Genomic DNA, 14,056 nt, shown 5'->3' on the forward strand with positions numbered 1-14,056 from the left:
TAACCTCAGATGTGTAACCATGATTCAAAAGTATTGCAATATTTATATACAACCTCTGATAAAACAACAGTGCACCGTGTGTAGTTTGCAATGATTTGAATTATACTTCACCATGTACAACACAATAAGTACAGTTCACTCGATTGCTATAAGTGATTGAATCGCACCCACTCCCACTAACGTCTAATTTTTCAAGGCTGCATGACTAATAAGCATCTATCTATCTATCTATCTATCTATCTGTCTGCAAATAAATAATGCAAAAAAAAAAATCTATAGTGGAGCTTCAGTGGAAGCCCATGTGACAAGCGCGTTACGTCCGCGGTGATAATGCAATAGTGGATGAAGCGTCAGCACGCTCCGCGCTTTGCTTGGCCAAACCAATTCACATCGAAGAACATCCGCAGATGAAATGCATTTGCCTCCAGCGACCCATTTTCTCCTTTCGCTAAACCTCAATGTCCTTCTCCGTTAATGTCACTGGAAGAACAGAACGGGCACTGATGTGACACAGTGGATCTCGCGCTTTCACATTTATCAGGACAATATTGTCGCATAATGATGCGCTTCTTTTGATGTCTGGAAGCTGTCTGAACACGAGTATATTAGTCAGTAAGTCTGGTTTCCAGCGGTGCACATTCGATCTCCTGTCTACACACCACCAGCTCTCTTCAGTCTGTCTTGAAAGAGGAAATTGGGTAAGAAATAGACTGATGCACACACTATAATGGCTTAGAACTGTAATATGTAATAAAGCACCAGTGCAAACGTGTGGAGTGATTGCACAAATATGATATGATTGATAAATTGTACATAATTTAATCATATGTTATTGTTATTACAGCTGTGGACCCAAGTGCTGCTGTGTGTCTTTCTCATTGCTTTCAGTGGTGTTTAATTGATGCTGGATTGTTTACGTGTTGTTTTTTGCCTGGCTTATATTTTGTGTTTGCAACTTCATCAATATGTTTTTATAAAAGTATAAAAGTGTGGAATCAATGTGTGTTAGTGTGCGTTTGAAAGCGAGAAATGCATCTGCATTTGTGTAACAGTGGCATTATTCAGAGGTTGAACAGCCAGCGCAAACAGCCTTGCAATTTCATTTGCACTATCAAATATTGAATGATTCAAAAGCTTCTTCGTCCGTCCTCTATTGAAACACACACAGACACAGAAGCAGGTCATAATGCACATTACTGTAAGGTCACCTTCAGCATTTTCTCAGTCTCTAACCTCAGATGTGTAACCATGATTCAAAAGTATTGCAATATTTATATACAACCTCTGATAAAACAACAGTGCACCGTGTGTAGTTTGCAATGATTTGAATTATACTTCACCATGTACAACACAATAAGTACAGTTCACTCGATTGCTATAAGTGATTGAATCGCACCCACTCCCACTAACGTCTAATTTTTCAAGGCTGCATGACTAATAAGCATCTATCTATCTATCTATCTATCTATCTGTCTATCTATCTATCTATCTATCTATCTATCTATCTATCTATCTATCTATCTATCTATCTATCTATCTATCTATCTATCTATCTGTCTTCATGCATACACAATGATTCACTGTTGGAATTTTGCACGCATCCATTCATGTGTGTGTGTGTGTGTGTGTGTGCATATTCAAAAACATACACAATGACTCATTGCATTCAGGGTCTTTGCTAGGTGGAGTCTATATTTTTGTCTCTTTTCCTTTCCTGCTGGTGACATGTTTTGCATTATTCCACACTGATAAGCAAATACCTCCAGACGTGTGTTTGACTGTAACAGTCTTATCAATGCAGGGAAAGCAGAGCACAGCGAGGTGAAGAGCATGTCGAACATAATATTTGAAAATCTGGGTGTTGTCTCAATATTCTTGCATTTAGTCGGCTTAAGTGTGTTGTTTCCATCGTCACACGGCCTCAGTATGCCTATAGGATCAGACTAATCAAACTGATATTGTTGAGAGTAATAGTGTAGGGTTTTAGTGATTTTAACCCTGTAAAGCCTGCCATATGAAATAATAGTCCGATTTTATTTTATTTTATTAAAGGGGTCATATGATGCGATTTCAAGTTTTCCTGAATTCTTTAGAAAAACTATTTAAAAAAAAAGGTTTGCATATGTTTTATCTTTTGTGTCATGTGTGATACATCAGGCTTTCAGAGGCCCAAACTGAGCTAAATATCCAATTTGGTGCAGATGCGGATATTTATATGACTAAGAAGTAAGATGAAATTCTGATAGTAATGTAAATCAATGAGATCTTTATAACAGACAAAATGCATACAATATATTAGTTGTCACTCTATTTCTTCTCTTACAAAGGTGATATTTAAATGCTTAGCTTTATGATACAATGCAATGCAATACAGTGATGACTGAAAGAGCAAATAAATGTTCCTCAAAAGCCTGATGGATCATATTTGACACTCGCATTTGAACAGGATTTTTCAGTACAAGTTTTGATCATGCTGACAGTCATACAGTGGTGTTTTTCACTGTGTTTAGCACACAGCAGTCACTTTCCCTGTTTACATAACTAGAGTTTACTGTATGCATATACTGTAGTAAACAGTAGCATTTGGTCGTGTTTTGAAATGACTGACCGAACTATGAGCAGTGTTTCCTGCGGGTAGGGAACTTTCACAGCTGTGTCTGTTGTCTAGTCTAGTGTTTCGGTCCAGCCTGTCAGCTGTCATTTCAGAGAGAGTCATTTCAAACTAGAATAGACTCCCCTCAAGCTAGAGATGAAACCCATCACCTTGGAAGAACTTATAGTAGTATGTTTAACAATTCAGCAATCATCCAACTGATCAAATATTAACTTTGTGTTTTGTCTGTTTTTAGTGTAATCATATACTGAATATTTACTGTAATAATTAAAGATGTGTTATTTTTGGCACAGCAATGCTGAAAAGAAAAATCATTCAAACCAAAAAAAACCTTCATTCTAATATTGTGCACAGTATTTCTGTTGAAGAAGCAAAATTCTAAGATTACGCAACCCAGTGTTATTACAACCAACACTGCTTTGCTTCCTGTTCCAGTTCTTGTTTTAACTGAGAAACCTAAACCAAAAGGATTACAGATATTTAACCCTTTAAAATAATGTCGCTAAGCGATCCAATGTAACTGCTATTGAACTTTCCTGGCCATCAAAAGGGATCAGGGGCGTACTCTTTGACCTTGATCACTTCCAGGATATGTGTAGCTCATTTGAGCTTCTTATGTTGCCCAGCCAGGCCCTTGTGAAAAAGAAGTGCCTTTAATTGTATTAAATGTGCACTTCAAATATAAAATAAATGTACTTGCAGACCATTTAAATTTTATGAAATAAAAGGCCATTTAAATGTCCTTAAAGAGAGACACTTTCATACCTTTTAAAAAGTGCATAATGTCAAATAAAATGTTTTGAAGTACATTTTTCTAAGTCATTATGTTTTTATAATCTTTTGTCATGTTTTAATGAAGTGCACTTATTTTGACCTGTTGACTAACATACTAAAGCACATTTCAAGTTAATTTATTTTAAATGTACTAAATTGCAACTTCATTACAAACGTGTGTAATTACAAATATATTTAAACACAATACACTTTTCAATAGAAATTACATTAAAGTCGGGGATGCACATACGTTTTTAAGCCTGGTTCTCACGAGAGCAGCTGGAGATTTGGTTTGGTGCTCACACTGCACATAGTGTGACCCATTCAATATAACAAACAAACAAAATAATAGTAATATTATTGTCATTATTGCAATTTATTTATTTAGGAAAAAAAATAAAAATAAAGTGTGATAATACTATTATATTTTAAAATAAAAAGTAAGTATTAAATAAAATACAATTATTTATAGTACACTTAAAATGCAATACTAATATTTACGTTTTCATTTTCTTTTATTTTTAATAAATTTTTTTAGTTTGGTATTATGTGCATCCCTGATTAAAGTGCACTATAAGCATATTTCAAAGACAATAAAATTACAAAATAACATATGTACTTTCATTGCACTCTAAAATTCAGCTAACTGCACTTTATATAAATTTAAACTGTAATACAGTGCATTTTCATTTCATTGTAATTAGCATGCAATTAAGTGTCTGAAAACACTACATATTATTTCTCTACTCTTTTTAACAAGGTGCTGCTGTTTACATAATTTCATTCAAACCGTTCAGATTTTGCATTTGGAAATAAATGGGAATAGTATATGCACGTTATATGAGCAGCCTTTATTTTGGCATGCCACTTTTGTTTTTAAATGCCACACTGTGAGGAGAAGTGTAGTTAAACAAGGTAAACATGGTCAAAAAGCACACGCTGATTGATCCACTGGTGTGCTACGTTTTGCTAGATAAGGATGGAACCAGAGCAGCAAATTCAAAGCCAGTGCAAGACTAATGATCTGGCATCATCTGCACAACCAAAAGGACCAGCAGATCCATCCTCCACATCTTCTCCTGCCCCTTCTACACCACCGACGGCTCCAGCCAGGCCACGCCGGCCCCAGAGGAGCCCGCGAGTGGAAGGATCTATTGACGTATCGGAGCCCAAACCTCCAGAATCTCCTGAAGCGCAGCAGCTGAGCAGCCATGCTGAAGCGACCGAGCCCAACAGCTCCAATCAGCCCTCAGAACTCAGTGTTGATCATGGACCTCCACGTTTGGCTGGACAGAAGCTTTCAGGACACGCTGCAGTGTCTCGGAGCCACATTGCAATGAGGGCCGCCTCGCTTCCTCAGACCCCGTCTTACAGACCACCACTAACTGATCCCACCCTGCACCCGCAGAGGGCCCTGTCTGTCGCTGGCACCGCCGACACTCAGACGCAGGTGGTGGAGGATTTCAGGTACGATTTTAACATTGTGCTGTATTGTGGTTTCAGTTTCAACTGGCGATTGCCGTTTCTGGCCAAGAGTGAAAATATTACTTTGAAAATGCTGCATAGGTGCATAAAAATAACATTTTTTCAGGATTCTTTGATGAATGGAAAGTTCAAAAGAACAACATTTATTTGAACTAGAAATCTTTTGTAACTTTATTGTCACTTTTGATCAATTTAATATAGCCGAGCTGAATAAAAGTATTAATTTCCTATACTATAAAAAAGAACTGACCCCAGACTGTTTTCTCCACTAACCTGCTGCAGTCCAGTGAGCTTAATCAAAATTTAAATACATTTGAGACGGCGCAAAGAGAAGTGCTTTTCTCCATCAACTTATAAACAGGACCTGCTTGTGTATGTGTGTGTGTGTTGCTTCTCTTATTTCAGACTTTTAAAATCATACGCAACACAGTGAAATGGTTGAATGAATTCTGTACCTGCATTAAAGATAATTAACAATGTTAAACATCATGCAAAATAGTTAATCATTTTTAATACAGATAGATAAAGGGTCAAGTTCGTTCTGATCTTCTTACTGTTGGATGAGTGAGTTAATCAGGTCTCTCACACACACTGAGTGGTAGTTTATAGTGCTGACACCCTTTACTAGTCTCCTTCAGCCTCCTGTGATTTGTGCTGCAGGCTGATCTGTGCTGAAATAATCGTGTATGTTTACCAGCACCCTGCTTTCTCAGATCAGCTTGGGTTGGATTAAAACTTCATGTTTCATTGAGCTTGGAAATTATTTTTGCACATCTCTTCTCCTGTCTCTGAATATGGTGTGGATCTTTAAATCTTCTCACAGACACTCGATTGGAAAAATGGAAATTCGTCATGAAGCTTAGTGCAAGTAGTCAATTTCTTAATTATGATAATCTGCTGTCACTCTTTCAGTAATAGTACACATCATTTTGATTTGCCTTAGTGAGGTGAGAGATCAAGGCAAGATTAGATCTGAAGCACATGTACTCTCTCGCACACTTATTAACCTTTTGAGATATTTAAGAATATAAAGAGATGAAAGGAATAATTCACCCAAAAATGAAAGTGTGGTGAAAATGTGCTCACCCTCAGGCCATCCAAGATGTAGATGAGTTTGTTTCTTCATCAGATTTGGAGAAATGTAGCGTTGCATCAGTGTCTCAGTAATGGATGCTCTGCAGTGAATGGGTGCCGTCAGAATGAGAGTCCAAACAGCTGATAAAAACATCACGATAATCCACACCACTCCAGTCCATCAGTTAATGCCATGTGAAGTAAATTTAAAAGAAAAAATGCTGTGTTTGTAAAAAAACAACAACAAAAACAAAACAATAAGATTTTTAAAGAACTTCAAAACGTTGCTTCTGGCCAAAATATGAGTCTATATTCCATAATAACACATCCTCCAGTGAAAAAGTCTCTCACATCAAAATCCACACACTTTCAGTGCACCACACAACATGTTAGTATTTCAGATTAAAATACCAAGAATCGCTGTGATTTTCTCCCCCCAAAACAGAGTGAAATATTGAGTTTGATTATATTGTTTTAATGAAATACAAATGAAGAAACTTATGATTGAACTACACTTCCATTCGAAAGTTTGGGGTCTGTAAGATGTTTTTGAAAGAAGTCTCATATGCTCTTTAAGGCTGCATTTATTGGATCAAAAAATATTTTGAAATATTATTTCAGTTCAAAGTAGCTGTTTTGTTATGTTAATATATTGTAAAATGTAATTTATTTACTAAACTGAATTTTCAGCATCATTCCTCCAGTCTTCAGTGTCACATGATCTTCAGAAATCAGTATAATATGCTGCTTTACAGCTCTGTTTCAAGATTCTATGATGAATGTAAAATAATAATAAAAAACTGTATTTATGTGAAATAGAAATTTAATGTCATTTTGAGCAATTTAATGCATACTTGCTGAATAAAAGTAATAATTTCTTTAAAAAGAGACAAAATCTTACAGAGTATGTGGTCGAGAATACTTCATGTAACGGAATTGAAACGGCAGCTGCACAGACAAGGAAAGCACAATATTTTAATTTTAATAACAGCAACATATCAGATCATGTGACTGTCCTATTAATGACATCAGTTGGATCTCAGATCTCATTCATGACAATAATACACATCATTTTGTGTAGAGCAAGTGTTCATCAGAAGAGATGAGGTTAGTATGTTATAATGTTGTAAAGTGAAGGTCATAATCTAGCACATGACCCACATAAGCACACTAGAGATACAGACAAATCTACCGCCTGCCTTGAGCTCTGTTCTACCTCATCCTTCTGATATTTTCTGTCCTTTAATTTCAGCTTCATCTCCTGTCTGTATTTTCTTGCTCCCTCTCTCAGCTTACAGGAAGTGAACTCTATGATCAACAAACGACTGAAAGATGTTCTTTTCACTGACCAGTGGAGCGAGGTCTGCATGGACGCTCTCAGCCCCTTTGGATATGTACTGGTCAGTAATGTTCCCTTTAAACACGCACACACACACACACACACACACACACACACACACACAGCTTCAGGGGTCACATTATGTAATAGTGACTGAGTGGCTGAGGATGAAAATCTCTTTGCTGGTCTTTGTCTCTGTCGTGCAGCTCATGTTTCGAGACTCCTACCTTATTTTATCCAGCTTTATTTTCTTTGTGGAAAAATAATCCCATATAAAAACAATGTGGCATACTACACATCTTTATTGTTGCATGCAGTATTTAGTATTCGGATATACAGTGGGTATAGAAAAGAATAAGAAGTCTAGTTGTGCAAAGTTAGTAGAGACAAATCCCAACAGACTAAAGGCTGTAATTAAAGCAAAAGGTGGTTCAACAAAATACTCCCACAAGGGGGTGATCCTTTTTCCCACTCAGTGATTCTTTTTTTTTTATGTTGAAAGGCAACATTTACAACTTTAAATTTTTTTTTAAAGTTTCTAATATTCTAATATTTATACTTTATTTCTGGTTTATTTGAATAAAAAAAAAAGAGCAAGCGATAGGTTCTCAGGTTGAGTGTTTTTATAAACCCGGCTCCATTTCAAGCCAATAAATGAACTGGATGCAGGAAATATGTCAATTTCTTCTAACTTGACTCATGTGTGTGTGTGTGTGTGTGTGTGTGTGTTTCTCTCTGTCTGAAGGCCACATCTCAGAGGATGCAGGGAATGCTGCTGCTGGTCTTCTCCAAGTACTTTCACCTGCCGTTCCTGAGAGGCATTCAAACACAGAGCACTCGCACCGGCCTCGGCGGGATCTGGGTACGTTATCTGTGCTTAGACCTTTCCATGGCCGCTTCTCCAGGTGCAATCTCATACTTTCCCTTTCTGATGTAAATGTGCGGTTATTTGCCACGTTTCTGTATCAGAGTCCTTCTCAGCAGATATGTCTACCAGTGAATCCTCATGTGCAGATATGAAAGGTTACAGGAAGCTGTTAACGAGGTTCTGTCAAATATCTCATGCAGTGCTTTACTGAAATATTAATAACGCGCTGATCACCTGATGAATATAAAATGATGCCGTCATAATGATAAACTCCGCCCTCACAGCAAGAATTACAATGTCAAATTTGAAAACAAAGTCAACGATTGAACTACAGAAGCCACATTCATCTGAATTCATAGAGCATAAACTTCTATAAGCAGTCTCTCAAATTTGAAAGGTTTGATGAAAACGGCAGAATATTTAAAGCTAGTAAATAATAATAGGTAGCACTTCACCTGAAGCCTTTTAATGTATAAAATGTATTACAAAAGTATTTTGATGCATTGCAATGCACCTTATAATGCATTGTATGATCTCATAAATAACTGTAATCACAGTTACAATACATTATAATTATTCATTACTGCACCTTTAGAAAGTATAATGCATTAAAACACATGTCAAATGTAACAATGAATCTGCGTAGTATAATGCAGTTTAACTTTGCTTACAGTTATTAGTGAAGATGTATTGCAATGTACATTATTATGAATACCTTTATAAATGCATTATATGTTAAGGTGATAGTTACATTTTATAATTGAATTGAATTAAACCTTTCCTGTTGATTAAGACACAAAATTAGACGCAAATAAAAATGTTGGAATGCGTTGCATTCGCTAACAAAATATCAAAGAAGTTTCACAAACACACTCATCAAGCAAAAAAAATGGTTTAAAATAATGGTTTAAAATATATGAACACTTATGGTTGTGTTAGTGTGATTCTCTATACTTGTGGTTACTGTCATTCATGTAAAAAGTTTCTTTTTTGTTTCTTTAAAAGTGTCCAAATTCTTTTTAGGACCTCTGTATAATATGACTTGAAACATGTGAACCTGGGAGAAGTGTTTGTGGATTATTTCCTTTCTGCTACCGGGCAGTTAATATAAAGATTGTGTATTTCAGCAATTGAAGTAGTTGGTAAGATGATGTATTTCACAGATGATATGCTCTCAGTTTGTCTCATAATTCAACACAGCAGCGCATGTTTCATAAGCGGTCTGGATTCTAATGACTGATTGCCATGGTTACTGCACACCTGTTTCATATTTTGATTAATTAGTTACCATTTCTGTTCTGCTCGTCTGGGTCGAGTTTCGCCTGCAGATTTTAATGGAAAGATCTGTTACATTGATTTAAATGCATGGACATCACTAAATTCTGCACATCCACCAACTCTTGTGTATGCATTTATTATTATTTTGGCTAATTTGACAATGCCTTCAGTTACCGAAAACACTGTTGCACTTTAAATATTTAACATCTTTTACCATATACAATTCCACAGCATTTTGCATATATTTCTCGACAAATCATTGTAAAAAAAAAAAAAGGGTGCGTGTCCAATTGTAACGGTTGTGACCAGTGTTATTTATATCATTTATATACTAATGCAGTTTTTGTTAATATTTTCTGTTTTCATTTTAATTTCAGTTAAAGATTTATTAATTTTGTTTGTGTGTGTTATTTTTATTAGTGATTATTTAATTTATCTTACTTTTGTATGAAATAAGTTTTTGGTAACACTTTGCTGGGAAGCCTTTATGTATAATGCATTATAAAGGTATTCATAATGTATGTTGCAATGCATTACATATTTTCATAAATAATGTAACCAAAGTTAAAATATGCATGATAATATCTGAAGGTTTGTCATGTGTTTTACTTTCTAAAGGTCTAACAATGAATAGATATATGGTATTATAACTGTGGTTTCATGAGATCATACATGAGATCAAGGCATAATGAATGCAAGGGCTTTAAATAAAGTGTTACCAAGTTGAATTTATTTTATTTTATTATTTTAAGTAATGATTTTTATTTTTATTTTTTTTGGTTTTAGTGTTAGTTTTAGGGTAAAACCCCTGGTCTGAGACACGGCATGACATGTCAACGATAATTAAAGTGAGCTGATGTTATGTCTTCACTCTTATTCAGGGGGAAAAAGTCTAATCAAGAAAGAGTTTAGAACTGTTTAGAATTTCTGAGGTGATCAGGACTTCATGAGAAAAATGAACTGATCTCTGCAGGGAAATAAAGGAGGCGTCAGCGCTCGCATGAATGTGTTCGGCCATTCGATCTGTTTCTTGAACTGTCATCTGCCCGCACCAAGCGATAGGTTCTCAGGTTGAGTGTTTTTATAAACCCGGCTCCATTTCAAGCCAATAAATGAACTGGATGCAGGAAATATGTCTATTTCTTCTAACTTGACTCATGTGTGTGTGTGTGTGTGTGTTTCTCTCTGTCTGAAGGCCACATCTCAGAGGATGCAGGGAATGCTGCTGCTGGTCTTCTCCAAGTACTTTCACCTGCCGTTCCTGAGAGGCATTCAAACACAGAGCACTCGCACCGGCCTCGGCGGGATCTGGGTACGTTATCTGTGCTTAGACCTTTCCATGGCCGCTTCTCCAGGTGCAATCTCATACTTTCCCTTTCTGATGTAAATGTGCGGTTATTTGCCACGTTTCTGTATCAGAGTCCTTCTCAGCAGATATGTCTACCAGTGAATCCTCATGTGCAGATATGAAAGGTTACAGGAAGCTGTTAACGAGGTTCTGTCAAATATCTCATGCAGTGCTTTACTGAAATATTAATAACGCGCTGATCACCTGATGAATATAAAATGATGCCGTCATAATGATAAACTCCGCCCTCACAGCAAGAATTACAATGTCAAATTTGAAAACAAAGTCAACGATTGAACTACAGAAGCCACATTCATCTGAATTCATAGAGCATAAACTTCTATAAGCAGTCTCTCAAATTTGAAAGGTTTGATGAAAACGGCAGAATATTTAAAGCTAGTAAATAATAATAGGTAGCACTTCACCTGAAGCCTTTTAATGTATAAAATGTATTACAAAAGTATTTTGATGCATTGCAATGCACCTTATAATGCATTGTATGATCTCATAAATAACTGTAATCACAGTTACAATACATTATAATTATTCATTACTGCACCTTTAGAAAGTATAATGCATTAAAACACATGTCAAATGTAACAATGAATCTGCGTAGTATAATGCAGTTTAACTTTGCTTACAGTTATTAGTGAAGATGTATTGCAATGTACATTATTATGAATACCTTTATAAATGCATTATATGTTAAGGTGATAGTTACATTTTATAATTGAATTGAATTAAACCTTTCCTGTTGATTAAGACACAAAATTAGACGCAAATAAAAATGTTGGAATGCGTTGCATTCGCTAACAAAATATCAAAGAAGTTTCACAAACACACTCATCAAGCAAAAAAAATGGTTTAAAATAATGGTTTAAAATATATGAACACTTATGGTTGTGTTAGTGTGATTCTCTATACTTGTGGTTACTGTCATTCATGTAAAAAGTTTCTTTTTTGTTTCTTTAAAAGTGTCCAAATTCTTTTTAGGACCTCTGTATAATATGACTTGAAACATGTGAACCTGGGAGAAGTGTTTGTGGATTATTTCCTTTCTGCTACCGGGCAGTTAATATAAAGATTGTGTATTTCAGCAATTGAAGTAGTTGGTAAGATGATGTATTTCACAGATGATATGCTCTCAGTTTGTCTCATAATTCAACACAGCAGCGCATGTTTCATAAGCGGTCTGGATTCTAATGACTGATTGCCATGGTTACTGCACACCTGTTTCATATTTTGATTAATTAGTTACCATTTCTGTTCTGCTCGTCTGGGTCGAGTTTCGCCTGCAGATTTTAATGGAAAGATCTGTTACATTGATTTAAATGCATGGACATCACTAAATTCTGCACATCCACCAACTCTTGTGTATGCATTTATTATTATTTTGGCTAATTTGACAATGCCTTCAGTTACCGAAAACACTGTTGCACTTTAAATATTTAACATCTTTTACCATATACAATTCCACAGCATTTTGCATATATTTCTCGACAAATCATTGTAAAAAAAAAAAAAAGGGTGCGTGTCCAATTGTAACGGTTGTGACCAGTGTTATTTAGTATCATTTATATACTAATGCAGTTTTTGTTAATATTTTCTGTTTTCATTTTAATTTCAGTTAAAGATTTATTAATTTTGTTTGTGTGTGTTATTTTTATTAGTGATTATTTAATTTATCTTACTTTTGTATGAAATAAGTTTTTGGTAACACTTTGCTGGGAAGCCTTTATGTATAATGCATTATAAAGGTATTCATAATGTATGTTTCAATGCATTACATATTTTCATAAATAATGTAACCAAAGTTAAAATATGCATGATAATATCTGAAGGTTTGTCATGTGTTTTACTTTCTAAAGGTCTAACAATGAATAGATATATGGTATTATAACTGTGGTTTCATGAGATCATACATGAGATCAAGGCATAATGAATGCAAGGGCTTTAAATAAAGTGTTACCAAGTTGAATTTATTTTATTTTATTATTTTAAGTAATGATTTTTATTTTTATTTTTTTTGGTTTTAGTGTTAGTTTTCGTCTGGGTCGAGTTTCGCCTGCAGATTTTAATGGAAAGATCTGTTACATTGATTTAAATGCATGGACATCACTAAATTCTGCACATCCACCAACTCTTGTGTATGTATTTATTATTATTTTGGCTAATTTGACAATGCCTTCAGTTACCGAAAACACTGTTGCACTTTAAATATTTAACATCTTTTACCATATACAATTCCACAGCATTTTGCATATATTTCTCGACAAATCATTGTAAAAAAAAAAAAAGGGTGCGTGTCCAATTGTAACGGTTGTGACCAGTGTTATTTATATCATTTATATACTAATGCAGTTTTTGTTAATATTTTCTGTTTTCATTTTAATTTCAGTTAAAGATTTATTAATTTTGTTTGTGTGTGTTATTTTTATTAGTGATTATTTAATTTATCTTACTTTTGTATGAAATAAGTTTTTGGTAACACTTTGCTGGGAAGCCTTTATGTATAATGCATTATAAAGGTATTCATAATGTATGTTGCAATGCATTACATATTTTCATAAATAATGTAACCAAAGTTAAAATATGCATGATAATATCTGAAGGTTTGTCATGTGTTTTACTTTCTAAAGGTCTAACAATGAATAGATATATGGTATTATAACTGTGGTTTCATGAGATCATACATGAGATCAAGGCATAATGAATGCAAGGGCTTTAAATAAAGTGTTACCAAGTTGAATTTATTTTATTTTATTATTTTAAGTAATGATTTTTATTTTTATTTTTTTTGGTTTTAGTGTTAGTTTTAGGGTAAAACCCCTGGTCTGAGACACGGCATGACATGTCAACGATAATTAAAGTGAGCTGATGTTATGTCTTCACTCTTATTCAGGGGGAAAAAGTCTAATCAAGAAAGAGTTTAGAACTGTTTAGAATTTCTGAGGTGATCAGGACTTCATGAGAAAAATGAACTGATCTCTGCAGGGAAATAAAGGAGGCGTCAGCGCTCGCATGAATGTGTTCGGCCATTCGATCTGTTTCTTGAACTGTCATCTGCCCGCACACATGGAGAACTCAGACCAACGCATGGAGGACTTCGAAAGCATCCTGCAGCAGCAGCAGTTCGAAGGACAAGCTTCTATGGGCGTCCTGGATCACGAGTGAGACACACACACACACACACACTCTCTCTCTCACGCACACACACACACACACACTCTCACACACACACTCTCTCTCTCTCACACACACACACACACACGCACA

The 14,056-nt window shown here is 35.2% G+C and overlaps 1 protein-coding gene and 1 long non-coding RNA gene across 2 annotated transcripts in view; both read left to right on the top strand.

The window, feature by feature from the left end:
* The first annotated feature begins 349 nt into the window (after positions 1–349).
* The window catches only part of LOC107556011 (phosphatidylinositol 4,5-bisphosphate 5-phosphatase A-like), a 26,824-nt gene continuing 13,117 nt past the window's right edge, over positions 350–14,056 (top strand). Inside the window, exons 1-5 of the mRNA XM_016238978.1 lie at positions 350–698; positions 4,362–4,855; positions 7,239–7,347; positions 10,628–10,744; positions 13,775–13,950. Of these exons, the coding sequence (XP_016094464.1) occupies positions 576–698; positions 4,362–4,855; positions 7,239–7,347; positions 10,628–10,744; positions 13,775–13,950 (1,019 nt within the window). The 5' untranslated portion in view covers positions 350–575. The remainder of the gene's footprint in view (positions 699–4,361; positions 4,856–7,238; positions 7,348–10,627; positions 10,745–13,774; positions 13,951–14,056) is intronic.
* LOC107556048 (uncharacterized) lies at positions 7,244–10,478 on the top strand. Its single transcript, XR_001605242.1, has 3 exons — positions 7,244–7,347; positions 8,032–8,148; positions 10,406–10,478. It is a non-coding gene; the product is annotated as an uncharacterized lncRNA (long non-coding RNA).

The sequence above is a fragment of the Sinocyclocheilus grahami genome, unplaced genomic scaffold (assembly GCF_001515645.1).
Source record: "Sinocyclocheilus grahami isolate Dianchi unplaced genomic scaffold, SAMN03320097.WGS_v1.1 scaffold553.1, whole genome shotgun sequence".
In the NCBI taxonomy this organism is placed as follows: Eukaryota; Metazoa; Chordata; class Actinopteri; order Cypriniformes; family Cyprinidae; genus Sinocyclocheilus; species Sinocyclocheilus grahami.